The sequence below is a fragment of the Myotis daubentonii genome, chromosome 4, assembly GCF_963259705.1.
Source record: "Myotis daubentonii chromosome 4, mMyoDau2.1, whole genome shotgun sequence".
NCBI classification, from domain to species: domain Eukaryota; kingdom Metazoa; phylum Chordata; class Mammalia; order Chiroptera; family Vespertilionidae; genus Myotis; species Myotis daubentonii.
The window spans coordinates 72,483,582-72,508,496 of NC_081843.1; the positions used below are offsets into that span (position 1 = coordinate 72,483,582).

Consider the following 24,915-nt stretch of genomic DNA (forward strand, 5'->3'; position numbering starts at 1 on the left):
CCCACACCCAAGCTTTCACAGGTAGCAGACAGCAAGTGCCCGATGCCAAATGCCCAGGAATTAGCCCATGATGCTCAGGAGCTACCTTTCCTGTCAGATGTCAGATGAGGGAGGCAGTGCCTGAGCAAGTCTTGGCATTCAATTAAAACAGCATGTTCCCCATTTAGAGACACTGCATCTCGGGGCTCTTCAGGTTTGCTGTGCTGAGGCCTGCTTTCTAATAAACCTGCCTGATTTCTACGTCAACACTCATACTGATTACGCTTGCTTTCCAACTCTGCCCCCCCCCCCAGCCCCCAACAGAGAGAGAGGAGGAGGGGGAGAGGGAGGGAGAGAAGAGAGGAGAGGGGAGGGGAGAGGAGGGGAGGGGAGGGGAGGGGAGGGGAGGGGAGGGGAGGGAAGGGAGAAGGAGGGAAGGGAAGGGAAGGGAAGGGAAGGGAAGGGAAGGGAAGGGAAGGGAAGAAGGGAGGGAAAAGGGAACCCTAGTAGAGGTAAGGAGACTTCACAGAGAAGCATATACAGAGTCCAGAGGGCCTGATTCACCCTGAGGACAGTCCTGGGTGAATCAGGCCCTCTTTGCCCATGTTCAGAAGATAGTCAGCCCGTGAGAGTTTTAAAAAGCCCGTCTCTGTCTCTGTTTGCCTGGCAGAACCTGAACCTCATTAAAATGAAAACCTCACCACTGCAAAGGATCGTTCTATAGATTCAGAGTAAAAGGCTGACTAACAAAATAAAAGAATTTAAATAGAAGATGATAAGCTATACAGGACTAACATGTGGCCAATGAATTCACTGGTGCCAATAAATGTTCGTAGTAATATCTTCATTCTGAGGATTTCAAGTAGCAAATTATTTGCATGCAGTGCATATACTGGGATCTTTGTATATAAAGTGGAGAGGCTACACTGGGGACAAAACAATATTTATATTTGGACTAGGAGGTCCTCTCCAGCTGTATAATGTTCAGTGAGCTCAGCCAACATTATAAAAGCCCATGACTGGTAAACAGCACATCCTCTGGAGGGGTCCATTTCTGCTTCTGGTTCCTGAAGACGCTAAGATCCAGCTCATATACTCAGGTTTAAGAGCGAGGATTAACAGCATCCCAATCGCACAGTGAGTTCATTCATTAGAGCTTATTCCCTAACATCATCCCAGACACAAGACTGTTTTCTTTCATGATCACACCTAGGAAATGCTCTCTAATGAGGGAAATAAAATCAAACCAGCAGAGCAGCACACCAACCATCATGTATGATCAATTCTGCCACCAGCAAGGTAACTTTTTATCCTTTGAGAACTTTCCTATGTATCAGAATACCATTTTTGATACATAGGCAAGTTCTACACTTGACTAACTTACTCTCTTGGTAAGATGAAGTGGGAAGTTAGGAAATGATCCCCAGACAGAATCCGAGTTGAGTTCTTGAACCATCTGAGACTCTGATCACATGACAGGGATGCAATGATCATAGTGGACAACCGGCAAAACATCAATGCTCTCTTCTTAGCATAATCTTCAAAAGGCATGGACAATTCCTTCAGCATTGGATAAATTAACCAACTCTACTCTAGGTTAGATATTATAAGAACTTTTCAAGAAGGCAGGGAAAAAACATACAATTAAAATATCCATTATTATCCAGCTTCAAAACTACAATCCCTGGAATTTGGCTCCAGATACTGTGGCATTGCTAATGTTAGAAAGCTTCCTTCAGAGTTCTAACAAGGATTTTTCTTATAAGATCCCTGGGAAAGAGTTCAAAAAGAAGTCACCTAACTCATATCAACTTTCGCTCTAGAAGGAAGAGTTCAAAGGCATTTATAAAACTCTCTAAGCATTGTTCTTAGCTTGAATACTAGAGTCCTTAATAAAATATGTTTTTCACTGAAGATAAACGTAGTAAGAATAAAATGGTTAAGTCAGCAAAATAACAGGACAAAATTAATGAAAGTACAAATAATTTTAAAAGGTTATTAAGAAACAGCTCACATACTATGAAATTCACCAATTTTAAGTGCATAATTTACTAATATTTAGTTTAGAGGGCTGTGCAACAATAATCACAATCCAATTTTATAAAAACTTTTCAAAAATTTAGCAAGATAGTATGGTACTGGCATAAAGATATTCATATATATATATATATATATATATATATATATATATATATATATATACATACATATGTATATAAATGGAACAGAAGTAGGAGTACAGAAATAAATTCTTACATTTATGGTCCATTGATTTTCTATAAAGGTATTAAAGCAATTTAATGGGGAAAAGAATAGTCTTTTCAACAAATGGTGCTGGAGCAATTGGCTGGCTACAAGCAAAAATGATTAACTTAATCCTAAATGTAAGGGCGAAAATTATGAACTTCAATAAGAAACATAGGAGAAAATCTTAGTACATTGGGATGGGCAAAGAATTTTTAGGAACAACATCAAAAGCAAGATCCATAAATGGGTAAATTGGACTTTATCAAAATTGAAAACTTTTGTGCTTCAAGAACACCAAAATGTCCCTAGTGGCAATTTGCAGTCAATCCCTGTTCCCAACCCCAAGCCAGGCAGTCATGGATCTGTTTGCTGTCTTTGTAGATTTACTTTTTCTAGACATTACATAAAAATGGAATCATACTGTGTTGGTTTTCTTACATCTGGCTTTTTCCCCTTTGCACAGGAGTCCTCCAACCTGCTGCCTGTTTTTGTAAATAAAGTTTTATTAGAGTACAATCACACCCGATCATTTGTATATTGTCTATTGCTGCGTTAGCACTATGAGGGCAGAGACCATATGGTCCACAAGCCTAAAACATCTACTATCTCATCTTCTAAAAAACATTGCTGACGCTGACTTAGCATAATATTTTCGAAGTTCATTCATGTTGTAGCATTCATCACCATTCATTCCTTTTTAATGCAGAATAATATTTTATTGTATCACATTCATTTTAGCCATTCACTTGTTGGTGCACATTTGAATTTTTTCAAATTTGGGGCTACTATGAATAAAGCTGCTATAAAAATTCATGTATGAGTCTTTGTGTGAACATATGGCTTCATTTCTCTTGCATAGATGCCGAATACCCAGGAGTGGAATCACTCGATCCTATGATAAGCTTATGTTGAACATTCTATGAAACTATTCAACTGGCAAACTATTTTCCAAAGTAGCTGCTCTATCTACATCTCCACCAGCAAATGTATGAGGGTTTTTGTCTCTCCACATTCTGACTACCACTTGTAATTTTCTGTCAATTTTATTATAGCAATTCAAATGGGTATGAAGTATTATCTTATTGAGGTTTTCAGTTATATTTCCCCTAATGACCCATCTTTTCATGTGCTTTTTAGCCATTTGTTTACCTATTCAAATTGTCCACCTAGTTTTACTTCTTATTACTGAGCTGTAAGAGTTCTTTGTATGATCTGAATAGATAGAAAACCTTTGTCAAATAAATGATTTGTAAATATTTCCTCCCATTTCTCTATGGATTATTTTTTTTGCTTTCTTCATGTTGATATTCAAAGCACAAAACTTTCAAATTTTGATAAAGTTCAAGTTATCCATTTATGGATCTTGCTTTTGATCTTTTTCCTAAAAATTCTTTGCCCAACCCCATGCACTAATATTTTCTTCTATGTTTCTTAATGAAGTTCATAATTTTTGCCCTTACATTTAGGATTAAGTTAATCTTTTTTGCTTGTAACCAGCCAATTGCTCCAGCACCATTTGTTAAAAAGACTACTCTTTTCCCCATTAAATTGCTTTAATACCTTTAAAGAAAATCAGTGGACTATAAATGTAAAAATTTATTTCTGGACTCCTACTTCTGTTCCATACATATATATGAATATCCTAATGCCAATACCATACTATTTTGCTAAACTTTTTTTTAAAATCTTTATTGTTTAGATTATTACAGATGTTCCCCTTTTTTCTCCCCATAGCTCCTCTCCACCCAGTTCCCTATGCCCTCACCACCCCACACTGTCTTCATCCATAGGTGTAAGATTTTTGTCCAATCTCTTCCTGCACCCTCCACACCCTCTTCCCCCCAAGAATTGTCAGTCTGTTCCCTTTCCATGCCCCTGATTCTATTACATTCACCAGTTTATTCTGCTCATCAGATTTTTTATTCATTTGATTTTTAGATTCACTTGTTGGTAGATATGTATTTGTTGGTCATAATTTTTATCTTTACCTTTTTCTTCTTCTTCCTCTTCTTAAAGAATACCCTTCAGCATTTCATATAATACTGGTTTGGTGGTGATGAACTCCTTTAGCTTTTTCTTGTCTGTGAAGCTCTTTATCTGACCTTCAATTCTGAATGATAGCTTTGCTGGATAAAGTAATCTTGGTTGTAGGTTCTTGCTACTCATCACTTTGAATATTTCTTGTCACTCCCTTCTGGCCTGCAAAGTTTCTGTTGAGAAATCAGCTGACAGTTGTATGGGTATGCCCTTGTAGGTAACTAACTGTTTTTCTCTTGCTGCTTTTAAGATTCTCTCTTTGTCTTTTGCTCTTGGCATTTTAATTATGATGTGTCTTGGTGTGGTCCTCTTTGGATTCCTTTTGTTTGGGGTTCTCTGCACTACCTGGACCTGTAAGTCTATTTCTTTCACCAGGTAGGGGAAGTTTTCTGTCATTATTTCTTCAATTAGGTTTTTAATATCTTGCTCTCTCTCTCATCTCCTGGCACCCCCATAATTCGGATGTTGGTACACTTGAAGTTGTCCCAGAGGCTCCTTACACTATCTTCATATTTTTGGATTCTTATTTCTTTTTGCTCTTCCAGTTGGGTGTTTTTTGCTTCCTAGTATTTCAAATCTTTGGTTTGATTCTTGGGATCCTCTAGTCTACTGTTGAATCTCTGTATATTATTCTTTATTTCAGTTAGTGTATGCTTAATTTCTGACTGGTCCTTTTCCATTTTTTTGGCATTCTCACTAAGATCCTTGAAGGTCTCACTAAGTTCCTCGGAGGTTTTCAGAAGATTTTTAAGTAACCTTATAACTGTGGTTTTGAACTCTATATCCAATAGTTTGCTTTCCTCCATTTCTTTCATTCGTGACACGTTTCTTTGTCTCCGCATTTTGGCTGCTTCCCTGTGTTGATAGCGTGGCCTTGTGTGGTAGGTGTCCTATAGGCCCCAGTGGCTCAGCCTCCCCAATCACCTGAGGTGGACACTCTTGGTGCACCCCTTTGTGGGCTGTGTGCACAGTCTCACTGTAGTTAAGCCTTGATTGCTGTTGGTTTCACTGGAAGGAATTGACCTCCAGGCCAATTGGCTGTGAGGACCAGCTGTGTCTACAATGGAAGGACTGCTGTGCAGGAGATACCCTTCTGGGGCAGGACTTGCTTCAGTGGGGCTTTGGTCTCACTAAGTCTGCCCCTTGAGTGTGTCGCTTATGGATGTGAAGAGTTGTAATCCAGTACGGTCTCACACTGACCACTGGGTACACTGGCTCTTGGATCTCCAAGGAGGTACAAAGTCAGCCACTGCCTGAGGCCACCCAGCAGGAGCTACAGAGAGATCTGCAGATTCCTCCTCTTTGTATGGGGTTTGGAAGTGCCCAGATGAGGCCCAGCTGTGAAGCAAAGCAGGCTGGCTGCTGCTGCTGAGCCTTGGGCCTTCTTTTGGAAGCTTTGGGGCTCTCTGACAGGGCTGCAGTTTGACAGGTTTTAAGCTGAGAAAGGACATGCCATTCATATGCAAAAGCCGCTGCGCATAGCTTGGGTGGGGCTGTAAATTGGGTGGGGCAGGGTCTCAGGGAATCACCAAGGCGGAGCAAACAGCAATGGCTGCCAGTCAGCCCTGCACCAGAGGCACCCCCTCCCACTACCCCACCCCCAGGGCAGGAAAAATGATTGCTGCAAGCACCTCTGAGAGAAAGCCGCCCTTGCGTTCCGGCCCAAGGCCAGACAGTCCATTTTCTCCCCATATAAATATGAGTCCCCAGAGTCTCTCCCGGAACTGGAGTTCAGATCAATTGGGAGCTTGTATCTCCCTCCCAATTGGAAAAAAACACAATAGCACACCCGGTTGCCAGCCCATTCCATGTGCGCCTCCACACCTCCTACCCATCTCAATGTGCTTTTTTCTTTCCTGTGGTTCTGGATGATAATTGTTTTGTCTTTTAGTTGTAGTTTTGATGTGGTTGTGAGAGGCAGCAAGTACAGGTGTTTACCAATGTTGCCATCTTGGTTTTCTCTATTTTGCTAAACTTTTGAAAAGTTTTTATAAAATTTTTAAATCAGGAAGTAGAAATCCTCCAACTTAGTTCTTACTTTCCAGAACTGTCTTGGCTATTCTGAGTCCTTTGCATTTCCATAGAATTGTTAGCACTCAATAAAAATTAAAATAAAAAAAAGATAAAGAGAAAAGGAAAGAAATTGAAAACCTTGCTGAGATTTTTAATATGTATATATTAAAAGGTATGCATGTTTTTAGGATCAGAAAATACACCTACTGGTAACAATTTGCACAAGATTTGTTCACTGGAATGTGTGATGCTTTCAGAATACAAGGTTGCAAACTTAATTTTTAGTATTAAGATATCCATTCCCTCTGCCCAAAACCCAGTCTCCCTTAGACTGTGTCCAGATGGAGCCAGGCAATGTCTTCTGACTCACAATGCAACCAGGGATCTGCCTCAAGCCCTTTCCAAAGTGAACACGAGGCATAAATAAGCTCAGGGGGTGCAGCTCCAGGGCTAAGAGGGCTTGGACAAGCCCATCTTGGAAGTGTATCTGGTCCCCTCTCTTTCGTTCTCCCCGTTTAGATTTCTTGCTGACACTTAACACTTAGCTTGTAAACTGAGATCATTGTTAACTTAGTCTTTCAGACCTTGGACTTGAAATTTAATCATCTGCATCACTTCTTTCGTTTCCACCATGTCCCATATAGAATCCATAGAAAATGTCTACACTAACATTTCTCAGCCTCCTACCCCTTCCAGAACAGTCCAATGCAAGTCCTAAGCATGTCCTACCATCACTGCTTTAAAAACATACTGGGGAGCCTCATCTCTTCTCTCCCAAAATGCCTGTCAATATACACAAGAGTCTGCTATAGTGAATTCCGTTACTTAGCATGGATTCATTTAACAAAGCCAATTCTAGATCTCTTGAGAGTGCCCCAAACTACACTCCTTTCATCAGAAAACCACAGGATAGCACACAATTGATACACTTTTGCAGTGGGTAGTATGCATGTGTGTGTGTGTGTGTGTGTGCATGCACACACACACGTGTGCTCGTAAATGAGACAGGAAGAGGTAGTGAGAATAAATGGGCAACAGGGGAATGCATTCATTTCAACTTAACACTCTGGCTTGTCACAGTAATAGAGGCTGTAATGGTAAACACAACAGTCCCTATTCTCAAGAAGCTTATAAATCATATGGAGGAAACAGTCAATAATAACAACAAGAAATATTCATAGGGCGCTTAATTGGTTTTGAATGTGGAGCTAAGAACAGTATAAGAATCATCACATTTAATCCTCATTACAACTCTATGCATAGGTACAATCATTACCCTCACTTTAAAGATGAGAAAAATGAGACTCAGAGGGTCTGCCTTAGATCACCTTAGACAAGTGGCAGAACTCAGACGCAGGTTTATTTGGCACCAAATCCACTTTCTTGACCACTTTTCAATCCAAATTCCTTGGAGACTCATTCTTAACTGCCCTTATCAATACCCTCTTCTCTCTAAGGCCCTCGTGGCCCCTGTTCCCTGAATAATTTCTTTGTCCACTGCCAGACCGCCGGACCCCAGCAACCAGAGGCCACTTCTCCAGCAAGCACCATCCCCAGGAAGGGCACACAGCCTTTCTTCCACTCTTAAAGTAATAGGCAGAGAAGCTCACATCCCCAGGACTATTAACTCCTGAGAAGGCAAGGGAGCCTCTTAACTCTGTTCTCCACCCATGTCCTATACATGGTCCAAGCAAGACCAGACAATCAGTCCACCATGGATCCCGAATGAATTGTTTCCCACCGTAGGCAGCGGAGGGTTCTCAACATTAAGATTAGGAGCCCACTAATGATGGCAGGGCACTACTAAAAGCCATCGAATTGCATGTTTAAACTGGTGAGTTGTATGATATATGAAATATATCTTAATAAAGCTGTTTAAATTTTTTAAGAAAACAGGGCTGTCAATCTTTGAAAATGAGAGGCTTTTCTATCTTGAAGTCACTATAGAAGGTAGCTGAGTGGCAGAATGCACTTCAAAGAAATGCATGGTGGGTGGATTTTTAAATGAAAAAGTAAATCAGTAAAAGCTGGTTGGTGAGTCCAGGAGTTTCTTCTACTTGACATGATGTTTATCTGAAGAAGTGTTTGGGAGAACAAGGGAAATTGTTCAAATCCCCCAAAATGTCTTTCTGGGTATCAACCATTATCCAAGTATACTCTTCAGGAACACGCTGGTGCTAGGCCCTGAGCCCTCCTGGGAAATGAAACACAAACTATGACACAGACCAAGGAAACAGGAATAAAAGGCAGTCCTCAAAACCTCCTTACTTACAGGAAGTGACTGCTTCTGAGAGGGAAGAAAGTTGAGATTCACACTTGAAGATTACCAATAATTAAAATCATCGGAGGCCAGTTAATTGAAGACCAAATAATCACATACCAATTAATTGTTCAATTATTCCTAGAAACATCAGAGGCACATGGCTCTGAAATACCACTTTACAAAAGTCACCTGGGTTAACAGAATAAGCACTGGACTGGTTGTCCAGAGACTGGGACTCAGATCCTATCCTTGCAATGTATAACTTCTCATGAGTAAGTCACTACCTCGCTGAGCTTGTTTCTTTATAAAGTCAAAGAGGATGATGCCGAAGCCGGTTTGGCTCAGTGGCTAGAGCGTCGGCCTGCGGACTCAAGGGTCCCGGGTTCGATTCCGGTAGAGGGCATGTACCTGGGTTGCGGGCACATCCCCAGTGGGAGATGTGCAGGAGGCAGCTGATCGATGTTTCTCTCTCATCGATGTTTCTGGCTCTCTGTCTCTCTCCCTTCCTCTCTGTAAAAAATCAATAAAATATATTTAAAAAAAAAAAAAGAGGATGATGATGACATCTGCTTTCCCACTTCCCAGGCATGTTGTGATGGACACATATACCATTACTCATTAAGGAGCTTTAAAACCATAAGGCAGTATACAAACAAAAGGTATAAGATTAGGTCTTCATAACTCCACAGTGCTCAAATAGAACAAAAGGAATGAGAGCATCATTTCAAATCTCTAACACCGCAGTGAGGGAGGTGAGTAAGACAGAGGCAGGCAACTCTGGCCTTTGAAGAGACTGTTGGATTTGGGTGCCTTTGCTTCTAAAGGGGACTGTGCCTCATCTTATACACAATCCACAAGGACCAAGAAAACTGACTCTGGCAGTGTAAGTTTATTTGCCAGCGGGAGGTTTACCTTGACTAAGCTGCTCTATTTTGAATGGATTCTGAATTGTGTACAGAATCTGGAAAATTAGAAACAAGCACAAAGGAAAGTCTGTAAAGATTATAGGCAGGTAGCATCTGAGCTGTTGCCACTTGAATGCTACACATAATTCAATATCTGGCTTCAGAGCCTTTGTAGCTAGTGATCCAATCATACCTGAAAAAGGAGATGCTTGGTCCTCCATGACTATTTGCCACATTTATTTTAAAAACAACACACACATGCATACAAAAAAAGATCATAATGCAATTATTTTACTCTATCTCAACTAGCCTATTTTGGGTTTTCTGTGGGCTTATGGCTCCTCATTTTTGAAGCCACTGAAATGTAATTTGCTTCCATATAAATCTTTCATTACTTCTCATTATGATGCACGTGTAGAAATCTTGGAAATATTAATTTAATCCAGTATGATGGATGCCGTCTCCACTAGATCTAATACCAGCTAAATTCCTAAAATTATTACACACACCATAAAGTGTGTACCCATAAAGAAATAACTTGCAGCCGAAACCGGTTTAGCTCAGTGGATAGAGCGTCGGCCTGCGGACTGAAGGGTCCCAGGTTCGATTCCGGTCAAGGGCATGTACCTTGGTTGCGGGCACATCCCCAGTGGGGAGTGTGCAGGAGGCAGCTGGTCGATGTTTCTCTCTCATCGATGTTTCTAACTCTCTATCTCTCTCCTTTCCTCTCTGTAAAAACTCAATAAAATATATATTTAAAAAAAAAAAAAGAAAAGAAAGAACTTGCAGATCCAGAGGGAAAAAAATGTCTCAAAGTTAAAAAAAAATAAATAAAAAAGGAAGAAAGAAACCCTTGCTCCTTGAGCAAGCTAATTGGAAGAGTGTATGAAATACTTTGAAACTATATTAACCTTTTCTTTCAGGGTCACACACTGAAGCCTTGTTATTTTGAAAATGTGACATTTTCCCTTGGTTTTCAAGTCCGAAGTTTAACAACATGGCCAATAATTATGCTGGTTATTATCAGGATCCTGTAGTTCACATCTTGATCATTGAAGATTTACTTTCTGCCTGCTCATCTAATCTCCTCAACTGGATTGTCAGTTCGTAGAGTGTAGGCAATGCTTCCTATTTCATTTTTATCTTTCTCCAACATCTGGTATGGCACTGGGCATATAACTAATTAAACAAAATCAAATAAACTCCTGTATCATTTAATCTGAAGAGTAGGAAAGAATAATGCTTTTAATTCAGGCAGAGATTTCTGAGTCTCTAAACCCAGCTCTCTGATGAACAATCGAATTTAGACTTTGCTTTTAAAAAATGTAAGCAGCTAACATTTCTAGGAGCCTTTCCAAAGAGCTGGGTACTGAGGCCAGTACAGCCAGTCTTCCCACCTTCTCCCACTCCCCCAAATCTCCCAGAAAACCTAGTCCTCTATAACCCCTTCCCACTTGCTAATCACAATATTTTAAGAACCAAGTTTTTAGTCCCAGAATCACAAATTCAGTATATAGGGAATAAAAACCATCTACAAATAAGTAATTTACTAGCTTCTTAGAACTTTGTCTTTGCCTTCTAAATGTCCCATAATTCCAAGAGATGGGCTTTTCTGCAAAGGAGCATTAAACTGGGACAGTGCAACCCCCTGGGAAGCTGAGATGCTAGAGTAAGTATAATGTGTCACATAGGCCAACTTCAATTTTATCCTAAAATGAACATTACAACTTTAAATTCTGCATTACAGACAGACAATAGCTACACAGGGAGGCTCCTCTCAGTTTGCAGAAGAGAGTAGAGCCATTAAGTGTCTTCTTATTGCTAAGCAACAGTTGTGTTAAAATCAAACTGCTCTCAGCTTTCAAATTGCAGAAAAATCATTTTATTCCATTCAGAGCACTACAGGTAAAGGGAGAAGAGAGGACTGACTATTCAGAGATCTTGAAATATGAGGTAGATTTAAGCCATATACTAGTTTCAGATATAGACCCACGACTTCAAAGTATTTGGTAGGGAATAAGCCTGGGGTGCTCTGTCCCATAGGAAACAGCCAGACATGCATCCTTTTCCAAAATGAAAATATGTTCTTGAAACTCAATTTGATTATGAATATTTGGCCAAGGTTTACTGGCTACTATGAAACCACCTGTAGTAGTTATCTATTGCTGCATTAATAAATTACCCTACAACTTAGAGACTTAAACCAATAATCATTTATTCTCATAGTTTCTTCAGGACAATATTTTGGAAGTGGCTTAGTTGGGTGGCTCTGGCCCAGGGTTTCTCATGAGTTTGTAGTCCAGATGTGCACCAGAGCTGCAGTCATCTGAAGGCTGGACTGGGGCTGGAGGATCCACTTCTAACTCATGAGGCTATTGGCAAGAATACTGCTTCATAGTGTCTTGCTGGTCTCATGGGCCTCTCCTCATAACATGGAAGCCATTTCCCCCAGAACACATGAACCAAGAGAAAGATTGACTAAGGCAAATGCTGCTTGCCTTTTGATAACCTAGGCTCCAAAGTCACACATGGTCATTTCTCCTTAATTTTATTTGTTAGAAGCAAGTCATGCCCATGCAGAAGGGAAGGGAAAGTAAGCTCTGCCTCTTGAAGGAAGGAGTATGAAAAAATCTGTGGGCATATTTTTAAAACCACAGACCACCCAACAGAAAGGTTTTTGTCCTCCAAACAAGATGGTGGTGCTGCAGAAACCCAAAGGATGAAGCCCAGCTCTGCCCTCTATATGTAAGGCACAGGCTGGGACTAGTAATGGATCCTGTGGGTCCTCTCTTCGTTTGCCAGATGACGGGAGTAAAATCTGCCTCTTACACCTATGTGACCTTAGGTGATTTACTCTCTGTATCTCAAGTTTCTCTACTGGAAAGTGAGTGTAATAACTGCAACATATCAGTTAGCATAATAAGCTCTGAATAGTGCACAGTATATATGTATCTTACAGGAGTTTGTAACTTTATTGTTATTGCTATTATCATGTTCGTAGTAAGTGCAACTACTCCATTTGAAAACAAAAATGCCCAACAGGAGAGCAAAGGACAGGGGTTTGTACAACATAGATGTGATTTTGTGAGGCCCTCCCTCTGCAAAATCTATGCACAATTACTATGTATTCACAATTAATAAGACAGGCTAATTACTAGTACGTGTTAATCACACTGCCTCTTTAGGTCATCCAGGAACTTGTGAAGACACAGGCTACAAATGTCAATAAAATGCTCTTTGGTTGTATAAAGTAAGGGATACATATAGAATATTTTCTGGCAGATCAAAAGTTCACTTCTCCCTTACTATATACTTCAAAAGTCTTAAGGCTCAGTAAAACTGAGCTGAATTGCACCATTAACTATGCAAAAGGAGTACGTTTCTACACATTACTTGGACTGCCATACTTAACCTTTAACTACTTTGAAAAATGTTATTACTGAAATCCTATCTCATCCTTTTTCATGTATAGAGCTGATGCAATGTTACATAATCACAACATTATCATGAATAATCAAATAATCAAAAATTCCAGGAAACCGGAAAGCTTTTCAGTCTTATGTGATTATTTTTGGTTTATTATTATTCTGAGTCATCATTAGATAGTGAGAATCTTTCTGACTCATCAGAGATTATGCTCTCTCATTGTTAAAAGTATTTTATTTTTTAAATTAAAAATATAAATTTATTTTTTTTAAAGAGAGAGAGAAAGGGAGAGAGAGAGAAACATTGACTTGTTGTTCCAGCATTCATGCATTCATTGGTTGCTTCTTGTATGTACTCGGACTGGGGACCAAACCCACAACTTTGGTGTATCAGGATGATGCTCCAACCAAATGAGCTACATGGCCAGGGCAGAAAGTATGTTACTGTATATTAACTGTTTAAAAATGTGTAGTCTCTTCAGAGAATCGGGAATTCTGGGTTTAGGTAATTTTTCTCTTTCTATTAGCATGTTCTTCACCACAGAAAGTTCTCCAGAACCAGGGTAAGGTCCTAAAGTGCACAGAAAGGCACACCCTGAGCATTAGAAAACTACTGAACTCCTGACTAGACTGTGAGAGGCAGGGCTGACTGTGTGTGGGCGGGGGGGGGGGGGGGGGGGGGGGTTGGGGGGGCTTGGGCTGTGTTGCATAGTGGCCCACATTTAGAAGGGCCCACACTTGTTTTAATGCTCAGCTGTACCGGTCTTGAAATTCTTTATAATTTTTTAAACAAGGGGGCCTGCATTTTCTATTGCACTGGGCCCTACAAAGGATGCAGCCAGTCCTGGCAACAGGACATACATCTATAAAAAAGTGAAGAACTCCAAAAAGTAAGAGCATATCTTTTGAAAAAAGACAACAGGACACAGGGAATGGGGAGATGAATAAGAACTAAGACAAGCGGATTTCTGATTGCACAGAGAATGAAAAGATGATGAGGGCCCACATGAGAAACACTACATGCAGCCAACATTTTGACCTTAGACTTGTGAATGCTATCACTAACTCAGGTGAGAGAGCCTGTTTCCTATGCCCTGACTAACCAGGAAATAGAGAAAGGCCGAGAAACTGAGACAGTCTTTCTAAGAATGGCAGAGAGCAGAGTAGTGATTCTTAACTCTATTTCTGTTTTCACACCATTCACATGGACAGCACATTTCCATCAATAACACCTCTCTTTTTTGGAGTGCCTGCCTCTGGGAGGAGGTCACTCAGAGTCCCCAACGGGACAGGTATATTTTAAAGAAGTCCCTGGCTGTTCTCATTCCAGCTACCTGCACCCAATTGAGAATCATTGTAATAAAATGTTTACATGATATTAACTTTCTGGGTTTAGAAACAGAAATCAATTTGTGATTCCTGTCTGAAGTTACAATTTTAGCTTGTCAGACAGACATTGGAAACAGCCCATATTCTGTGCCTTTCTTATAAGTTCATTCAATAAATAGATAAGCTGTTTAAACAGAGCTGAGTGTTCTCACAAATCCTGAAAGAGGCTACAGACAGCAGGGTACAGATGTGACATTAACTTAATTCCTGGTAATCAATATCTCACTACAAATTTAATCCAATTCTCAACACAGAGATAAATGCTTCCTCTGACTAGATTATATCATTGTAGTAAGGCTCTAGTTTCTGCAATTCTGTGGAAGAAATCACATATCCCTCAATGCCAACTGCTAGACAAGTAAGAATCTACCCACAGATTGCTAATTTGACCAATGCGCATCCCCCTGCTATTGTGTCTGTCAGATGAATGCAGGTGGGCACAGATGTGAGAAGAAGATGGGAAGAAATGGGTGTGCTACAGATGGAGACGGGGTCAAGAGGCAATAAGAAAATTAAGTAATTCAAGTTTCCCAAGACCTTGTTCTTTTTGAAGTGAATGTAGCATTAGAGGCAATAGCAGGGCAAAGAAAGCAGTAATTCGGTAGTGGACAGATCTGAGCCTCATTCTCAGTAACTGAGAACCGGGGCAAGGCCCTCCACCACTCTGGGTCCCACACTTGCTTCAGAATCTATAAGATGGAGAAAGATGGTCCCCATTATCCTTTTCCTTGGTGATGGGATGAACAATGGGTCATCGTGCAGATCTGAGAAAAGATTACCCTGTGAAAGGGAAAGTGGTCAAGCCACAGTGTACAAGAAGAGACGGACTTTCTATAAAGAAGCCAGCCAAAGGAATAGGAAATAGTGGGGGGGGGGGTGAGGGCACTGAGGAGGTTCAGGGGCCCATTGCTAAAATGTAGACGTGTCTCAGAAAGTCTTCTCTGTGTCAACCGACACTCCAGCTATGAGTGGTCACAGTAAATCTGAGGTCACATACTGGTGGCTCAGCCAAATGTGGTCGATCCACAGAAGTATTTCGTTTGGACAGTATTTTTTTAAAAAGTAAGAATTCACTTCCACAATTTAAAACTAGAAGATTTCATATAAATATTCAGATTCCTGGATTTTTTTTTAAAGAAAACAGATCTGATAGCCCTAGTTTGTCTTGTGTGGCAAAACTCAGGGGGAGCTGATCAGGGGCTACCCCTTTACCCGGGATCAGCTCTCCAGCCCCTGCTGCAGTTACTTGTCTGGCCCTGAAATGGATGAAACTGTAAGGGGATCGAGGAGCAATTAAGCAATGTGAGTGAATCCAAGAAGTGAACAAGGACAATCAACCATATTGTACCTTTGCCGAGGAGAGACAGTAATAGAGGAGAATGGTCTGCAGGAAGCCCAGGTAAGAGCAGCACAAAGTAAGGGAACTTGGCAGTGCAACACAGTCAGGAAAGAAGATGCCCAGCCAGCTGGAACAAGGACCTGGGTCTGCTTGGAAGCCATATCAAAGACATCTGATGAGCAAAAGAGGTCGCCACATGATCTAGCTTGTTATGGAGCAAGTTCCCAGGGAGGGAAGGCAATGGCCACCTGACATGAGCAACGATCTAATCCAGTGGTTCCCCACTTTGGCTCCATATTACTATCACCTGGAGAACTTAACAAATCCTGATGCCCAGCATGTATCCAGACCAATCAAGTCAGAATCTCTGGGAGTGGGGCCAAGCATCAGTATTTTTTAAAACAGGTCCAGGGCCAATTCACATCAAGCTGAGATCTACTATTGACTACACAGATCTGAGTGGTTTGATAGAAGAAAAAACTTTACAAGTACCAAGTAATCACCAATAGAGAACTCACTATTTCTCTAAGCAATTGTAAACTATGCCATTAATTTTCCTTTAAATGCATTCAACCATTCCTCTATTTTATTAATTTACTTTGACTTTCATAGAATGGTGAAAGCTATAATCTGCTCACTGATAATCAAGAGTTGCTTGTCATACCTCCACTGCCATTATTTGTACTGCCATAAAAATAACCAACCTCACACTTTTGTATTTCATTTTAGATCATATCATAAACTCTATAATTAATCCTAGAGCTTCAGGTGTATAGTGAGTGCCATGATGTGCCCTGATGTGTGTATTCATTAGATTGCATTTCTATTCATATTGTAACTATATCCAAACGGCACCTGCAGATTCCCTACATCAGCAGCCATCTGAAATGCATGCATTTCAGCTTCTGCTTTAATGCAGAACTCATTTAGTGTCTATTTTAAAGCAGATGCTTGAAAATACATTGCAATCAGTGTGGTGGCACACAAGGCCCGTCCATTGTCCTTTATCTCAATCTTGTATAGAGTTAAAGCTCCCACCACAGAAAAGGGCTCTTATTTTACTGACTGATGGTCATTGGTCCACCCCATCTCCACTCCCAAAAAAACAAAATTTCCTGTAGCTGCAGTGATTCCAAGAAAGATCTGGATTCGTAAGCAGATTTACCAGGAAGCTAATGAGTCTCAAGCTTCAGGGCCTCTCAATGTGTGGGGGCCTCTTCTAAGCCCTAGGACAGTGGTCAGCAAACTCATTAGTCAACAGAGCCAAATATCAACAGTACAACGATTGAAATTTCTTTTGAGAGACAAATTTTTTAAACTTAAACTATATAGGTAGGTACACTGTTATTAACTTAATTAAGGTACTCCTAAGGCTTAGGAAGACCCACACTCAAGGGGCCAAAGAACTGCATGTGACTCATGAGCTGCAGTTTGCCGACCACGGCCCTAGGAGGTACCCTAAATGTTTGTATTTGAAATTTTATATTCTTTCCCTTGACGCAAAATATGTAAGAATTAGACCCCACAGATTTTGGATCCATCCATAAGTGAGCCTAATGTAACTTGGCTGCCAATCAGAAGGCAAACACTAAATAAACTGTTAAATCTTTACAATATGACGTTAACAATCATTGGTTTAGGGTTGCAATCCTACCCACAGAATTAGGCTTTCCTTCCTTGCCAACAGAGATATTATTTGTTGATTTACAAGCAAAGGTGGAAGGAAGAGGCCCATCCTTTTTTGGAAAGGGCAGGTTCTAGGCCCTGGAAACCAGGGATGAAAACCCAGGCTTTTCCAGTGTGTGTGGAAATTAGGCACAGCCTGGGGCAGGGCTGGACCATCCTATGAAAATCCCAGGTCACCTTCCACAAATAAAACCAGCTTTCTGTGCCTTCAGAGCCTGCCACAAGCATCTTGTCTGGCCTCTTTGCAAAGAAAATTTTCTGTCCACGCTCTTGCTAAATTTGAAAGTCCTTTAATGTAGTAAAAAAACCAAACACATACCAAAAAACCTTCCAAGAAATAATTAAAGAAAAATGGCTTAACATGCAAATGTCTGGAGTGAATATTTGAAAGCTTGATCTTGAGTTGATAGTTCTAACCCAGAGTTGCCAGGTTCCTGTGGCATTTGATGGGGGTAGCGGTAGGGAGATGGAGATGGGAGAGTATTAAGTCGGGAGGGAACCTAAAGAGGATCCTGAAACATGGAAAGCCACTCTGCACTGCAGACTGCATGGCTTGGCCGGTGGTACCTTGCTTCCTGCTATGGGCCAGGACACAGCAGAGCTGCACCACCAGGTGGGCCCATATTGCAGCCATACACACAGACAGGAGGCCTGCAAAGACTGACTGGAGTCTGAGGTGTTCACTTCTTTACACAACCTTCCCTCCTGCTTGCCTTTGCAACTGTTCAGGTTCTAGAGACCACTCAGGTCAGCAAGGCCTCTGGTTCAGAAAGTGGAGACAAAGTCCAGTCTGGGAGTTACCCATTATCTAGTACCCCTTCCTCTGAACACCTGTCCGTCTGTGTCTAGCCCTTTCCCGGGTAGCATCATGTTCCCATTTTTGCTCTCAGCCAACTTTTCTCAGCAACCGATGAACCCAAGCTCTTCTGCTAAGCTCTCCCGGGGCAGGTGGACTCCCCTGCAGGGCCAGTGCCACTGAGTGGCTAAGCCCCAGAAACACAGTGGTCTGCATCCCAAAAGAAAGCCCCTCTGTCTTACCATCATCTGCCACTGAAAATGGACCAATGTGCAATTTGCTGTCTTTATAGTGAGGCCACAGACCCTGCCAAATCCAGTCCTTCTAAAATTGAACCATATGGCTTCAGGCCACAGTATAGGAACATCACCTGCATCTAGCCACACTGGCTGGTTCAGTCAGCAGTCCGCCCCTCCTCAGCCAGATGACTGAAGTGCACTTTCTTCCTAAGGCCACTTCAGCTGCGGGAAGGAGTAGAAAGAAAGGCAGCAGAAGCTGCATGTTCAGATAGTGAGGAAGACTTGGCTCTTTGGGTTGCTTTATCCTCTGGTCCACTATGCCGGGGAAAGCCAAAGTCAGAAAGCCATTCTTGGAAACTTATTCAAATGTTGCTGCAATTTTAGGTGAAGAGGAAGAAGAGGAGGAGGAGGAAGAAGAGGAGGAGGAGGAGGAGGAGGAGGAGGAGGAGGAGGAGGAGGAGGAAGAAGAAGAAGAAGAAGAAGAAGAAGAAGAAGAAGAAGAAGAAGAAGAAGAAGAAGCAGCTTCTCCTCCAGCAAGTGGGGAAATGGACTCACCCCGAATTAACTTAAAACTACTTTCCTCACTGCCTGGCCAATCTAACTCAGTGGTTGAGCATCAACCTATGAACCGGAAGTCACAGTTCAATTCCTGGTCAGGGCACATGCCTGGGTTGCGGGCTTGATCCCCAGTGTGAGGTGTGCAGGAGACAGCCAATCAATGATTCTCTATCATCAATGATCTTTCCATCTCTTTCTCCCTTCCTCTCTGAAATCAATCATCATATATAATAAAAGCATAATATGCAAATTGACCAAACAGCCGAACAGCAGAACGACCATCTGGACAACCATCTGGGACCACGCTATGACACCCACTGGCACCAAGCCAGCCAAGGAGGGTGCCATGTGATTGGTCAGGGGCCAGGCCATTGCCCCATGATCCCTTCACAGAGTGAGGCCCAGGCCACCGACCGGAGGGCTGCAGCAGATGGGTGGGGCCTCCCTCTGCGAGGGAAGCCCGGGTCCTGGGTCTTGGGTGCCGGAGGGAAGCCGGTGCTGGCAGCCAGTGGTGGGGGTGGGGGGCGGGGGGAGAGAAGGAAGGCTTACTAGTGCATTAATTTCGTGCATCAGGCCTCAGGTAAAAATAACTATTTCCCTCACAAACCATATTTAAATTATAAAACTTGTGAGGAAGCTCTGAACTTCACTTTTCCCAAAGACAGACCAGTTGTGAAAACAAAGCCAGGAAAGGGTCTTAGCAAATCACAGTTTATAACTAACTCTACTGAAAGCATAGTGAGGATGCCTTTATTCACCAAGAAATGTTCATTACTATAGAATATAATCAACAATGGAAGTCAGCTGGATTGACAAAATATCAATATCATTACCATTATGGGCTGTTTTGTGTTATGCTGATGGGACTTTGAGGGGAAGGTTTTGGAAATGTTTAGGACAGAAATCACCAAACACCCCAATTTGCCTGACCACATCCAATGCAGTGGGTGTGGCAAAAATACTGAAGAAGTAAAATGTGGTCAATCTGCAAGTATTTTCATTCAGATGGAATACATATCATTACTACGGTAGTTCATGTTCATTATAGAACATCTTTCTTTGTTCTTACTTCATTGTAGAAAAAATTCACAGATAGTAGCTACGAGTTACTATTGTTGAATATAGGTTCATAGGCTTTGGAAATGGCCTCCTTTGTGGCAGGTGAACAATGGTTCTTCATCAATCACTGATCTACAAAGGATGACAATCGGCACCCATTGGGTTAGTTTAGGTGCAGCCATTCACAGCAACAAGGCTGTTGAAACCACATACAGAATTATTTGAACACAATGTTCTCCTTGCATGTGAGAGAAGAGGACAGAGACAATGAATATGCTTTTCATCTATTAAAATACTGTGCTTTTAATTATTCCTGCTTTACCCTGAAAATTAACTAATAGCAACTCAGAAAGCATTGAGGAGCTACTGGATATAAATTATGAGTCAGTTGAAGCAATAGTTCCCTTCTCCTCCCCCCTCCACAGACTTCCCTCCCACCTTGCAGATGCCTTTAGCATTGCACTCAACTAAAAGGGAAATACTAGTACATGTTTTCGGTAATATGGCTAAAAAGGTTATAGAACTCCATAAAACATGGGGAAACAACACATCCTTCTCTGATACAGAAATTCTCAAAAGTGTCACCCATAGACCACCTGTGTGAGACTCACCTCAGGTGTTTATTTAACATTCTCACCCCAGACACACTGACTTAGAATGGCAGCTGGGGATATGCATTCTCTTATTAAATATTACTTTTCTTTTCTATTTTTTAATTGATTTTAGAGAGGAAGGAAGAGGGAGAGAGAGGTAGAAACATCAATGATGAGAGAGTGTCATTGATCGGCTGCCTCATGCATGCCTCCTACTGGGGATCGAGCCTGCAACCCGTGCATGTGCCCTAACCAGGAATCAAACCGTGACCTCCTGGTTCATAGGTCGATGCTCAATCACTGAGCCACACTGGCCAGGCCAATATTATTTTTCAATTATAGTTGACAAACAATATCATATTAGCTTCAGGTGTACAACATAGTGATTAGACATTTATATACTTTACAAAGTGATCATCCTGATAAGTCTAGTACCCATTTGGTGCCATACATAGTTATTACAATGTGGGAATCTGCATTCTTAACAAGTATATAACAAGACTGACAGGCAAAGGTCAATGATTTAATATGAATTGCCTTGTGTCTGTACTTAGCTGCTGGCCCCTACTCACCCGGTGGACTCCCGTGTCCTGCTGCAGCTGTGGCAATTGCAAAGGCAGACGCAGGCGAAACAGAGCAGTGGGAGCTGTCAGCCATCTGTCCTGGTTATTGAAAAAGAATGGAAATGGCATGGTGAGGCAGAAGGATAATAGTCTATAATAAAATTCTCATTTCATTCCTGTAATGAATGAACAATTGGGCCAAATGCTCTATATTTCCCTTATTAATAGGCAAATAATAAGATTCTACATCAGCAAGTCCACTCTACATGTATACTCAAGAGAAATGAAAACATATGTCCACACAAAAACTTACACATGACTATCCAAAGCAGCATTATCCGTAATGGCCCAAACGTAGAAACAACAAAATGTCTATCAACTGATGGAGTAAACCAACTGTGGTATATCCATACAATGGAATATCATTTAGCCACAAAAAGGAATGAAGTACATACATACTACAACATGAACGAGTCTTAGAAACATTATGCTACATGAAAGTCACAAAAAGTCACGTATTATATGATTCCATTTATATAATAGGTAAATCCATAGAGGCAGAAAATAGATTAATATTTGCCAGGAAATGGAGGAAAATAAAAATGAGGAGTGACTAATGGGTACAGGGTTTCTTTTGGGGGGTGATGAAAATGTTCTAAAATAAGATAGTGGTATGGCTGCACAACATTATGAATATATTAAAAACCACTAAATTATACTTTAAATGTATGAACTTTATGGTATATAAATTATATCTCAATCTGAAAAGCATTTTTTAAATATTCTACATCATGTTGCCAACATAATTTTCTCAAAACATCTTTAAAGGTAGGAATGCATTCTAAAATTAAAAAAAAAAAAAGCACTCAGCACCATTCTGCAGTCCCTCTCCCTCCTCGGATATTTTACACACAGCATTTGATAATGTTGATGCCAACATCACTGTTTTTCCCCCCTCAGGCTTTTAGTGAAAATAGGTTACTGTGATTGTGACCTGAAGAGTTTTTAATAGTTTGCCCCTAAGTTCTACAGTCATGCTTAAAATAAATAAGAGGGGACGCAGAGAGCTGGTTAATGTTCCTACACACAAGGACACAGAAAAGCTCTACCCTCTCAGCAGTAGCCTTAAAACATGTGTGGGAACAAGGTAGCAAGTGGTCAGATGAACAGTCAAAATTTCAGATACACAGTGAGAAAATGTGTGATACTGTTCCCATTTGGATCAGTATCCGTAATATGGATTTCTGCTTCCTTCCTATATTCCTATGTCACTATGATTTAGTCATATCAAGGAAAAAGCAAAAGATAGTTAATCCACAAACAGAATGCAGATTTCCAAAAAAAAAGTTTATATAAATTAGAAATTTTATATGAATATAAACATCTGAAAAGAGAGTCCTACCCAAGTGAATAGCATCTAATTCTTGCCTTGGTAGAGTTTGCTTCCATGGGCTTGGCCCCAAACTCAAGGGGATCTGTCCCACGTGCAACGGTCAAAAAAGTCACCAAGGCCTTTTGATTGACCAAGGCTTTAAGAATGGTAAAAAGATTTGGCTAATTATATAATAGTCTTACGACAAGCCAGGAAAGTCTGGTTTGTCACCTTCATTTACCAGAACCATCTAAGATCCATAACTGACCAGCAGCCTAAAATCAGTCTCGAGGTCTACCATCCATCAGGGCAAATCAAACAACAGCCTGACCCAGGCTGACTGGGCTTGGAGCTGATGGCAGTGATGACAGCTTCCAGCACTTGGCTGAGGCTATAAATGAAATGATGGTTTGGAGCCATGCACTCTCCTCTATCTTTTCCTAAACTGCCCTACTTGAAGCACAAGTACTGAAGCCAAAACCATGTCTTTACATTTTACTTCACTTACTTGAGTAGAATCTGGTTTCATAATTGTATATTTCCCCCATCCAACTTGAAATAATTGGCTTGAGGAGAGACGGGAACATTTCAAAAACAACTGTTATTTGGCTATATTATTTGAGCAATGGGGAAAATGAAGAGAGAAAAGATTTTTATCTTCTGTTCTGATGGTTTTTCCTCCAATTAGAGGACATTTGGCATGTTCTAAAATGAATGAATGGGTAAGACTTTCCAATTTTCATAACTATAGAAAATATACTGTTTTCTTCCACTAGCAATAATGATTAGGGTCCCTTGCAGCTATGCCTTGTTTTTAGATGAAATACTGTTCTTCATAAGCTTAGCCTAAAAATTGTGGTGTCCCAGATGAGCCTATTTGATACACACTTATGGCAAGGTATCAGAGTCTGGGAACATTTTGGTAAAATAAGATTCTGAAATTCTTGTTTTAAACAGATTCTTCAACTGGCAATCGGCGAGTACAGTCCCGCTGATTCACATCACTCCACACAAAGTGCAATGCAATAATGGGTCACATAAATATTGGAGAAGCTAATGGCATATTCTCTAACCATTTATTTTTCCACTGCCGGGTTCAATAGTGATACTATTTGCATCTAAATGATTTTCATATCTGAGATAGTAAGGCAAACAAAAGACCTAGATGCTAGAAATCATCTTTCCCTTCTTCTTTCCGAGTCCCTTTCTGACTCTCACCTCCAGGCTGGCGATAGCGCAGGTGCCGAGGCGTTGAGGGCGACCTGCCAGGTGAAAGTTCCATGGCGTCCGCCGCAGGGGAGCTCTCCACTGCTGCTCGCTCCACGGGGGCGGACTCTAGGACCGCTGCTTTAAAACATCGTGAGTTTTAACAAGCAGGCCGTACATTCAGAAGGTTCATGTCAGTATCATGCATAGAAAACACAAAAGTTTGTTATGGAGAATAAGCATTCGCCTACATTTTCAGAGGGGTTTCATCTGAAATTGAGTCCTTCCTCCTGCAGCATGCTGATGACACTAAATCTAAGTGTAGAACTTCCCCACCCATGTCTTGCTGACCCTGCTGAGCTTGACTGACTCCAGGTAGCCCCATCTGTCCAACACAACAGCAGATGCTTAAAACAACAGGGGATGGGGAGCCGGTCTCCTGCCCTCCAGAATGTTTCCACCTACTTCAAATGGGGAAAGAGGGACTTTTGCAGAGCGTAGATCAGTCTGGGATCAAAATTGGGACTTCACGAGTTCTTGGCTAGGGCTGCCCCGCTAAGCCAACTGAAGTTTGCATCTCTACCAATGTGGCTTCTGAGGACTCCTAAGGATCTAGAGCTGCGCTGTGCAAACTGGTAGCACTAGCCAAATATGGTCACATAGACCTGGATTAAAATTAAAGTTAATTTAAAATGTTTCTGGTCCTCAATGGCACTAGCCACATTTCAAGTGCTCAGTAGCCACATGTGGCCAGTGGCTGCACTCCTGGACAGCATAGACAGAGAGCATTTCCATACTCCCAGAAGTTCTAGTGGAGAGCCCAGACCCAGAGCTACAGATCAGCAAGAGGAGAGTTTTACAATGAACAGTTGGGAGGTTTTGAGATAATTTGAGCCTCTTCACTGCGCTGACATCCCATGAATAAAAGACACATCATTCTAGGGTCACACCGAGGCTATTACTGATGTTTCCATGTGGCTTATTAGTCAGGTAAAACTACAACATTGTGTGAGTTCTTTCAAGGAAATACACTACAGAAATTTCATAAATTTCTAACAATTCTTTCATTTATTTTCCCTTGGGCTTTCATTAACCAATAAAATCTGTGTCACCTCCACTGATTTCACATGACCACTGTCAGCAGAAATATTCTCAACAACTCCCTTTGCCATTCCATTCAAGATTTCATCTCTAAATTTTACAAAACTCCTAATGACTTTATACAAAGCCATTTTCACACTTGCAT

General features: G+C 41.2%; 1 protein-coding gene across 3 annotated transcripts in view; it reads right to left on the bottom strand.

Annotated features, from left to right (window-relative positions):
* The window catches only part of RASGRF2 (Ras protein specific guanine nucleotide releasing factor 2), a 190,902-nt gene that overhangs the window by 46,728 nt on the left and 119,259 nt on the right, over nucleotides 1-24,915 (bottom strand). For 2 of the 3 annotated variants that reach the window (XM_059694194.1, XM_059694195.1), the window contains exons 16-17: nucleotides 23,682-23,807; nucleotides 21,101-21,190 (exon numbers count right to left, since the gene is read on the bottom strand). In XM_059694194.1, the coding sequence (XP_059550177.1) occupies nucleotides 21,101-21,190; nucleotides 23,682-23,807 (216 nt within the window). Of the gene's footprint in view, nucleotides 1-21,100; nucleotides 21,191-23,681; nucleotides 23,811-24,915 lie in introns of all 3 variants that reach the window. The other variant, XM_059694193.1, reaches the window with a different exon arrangement.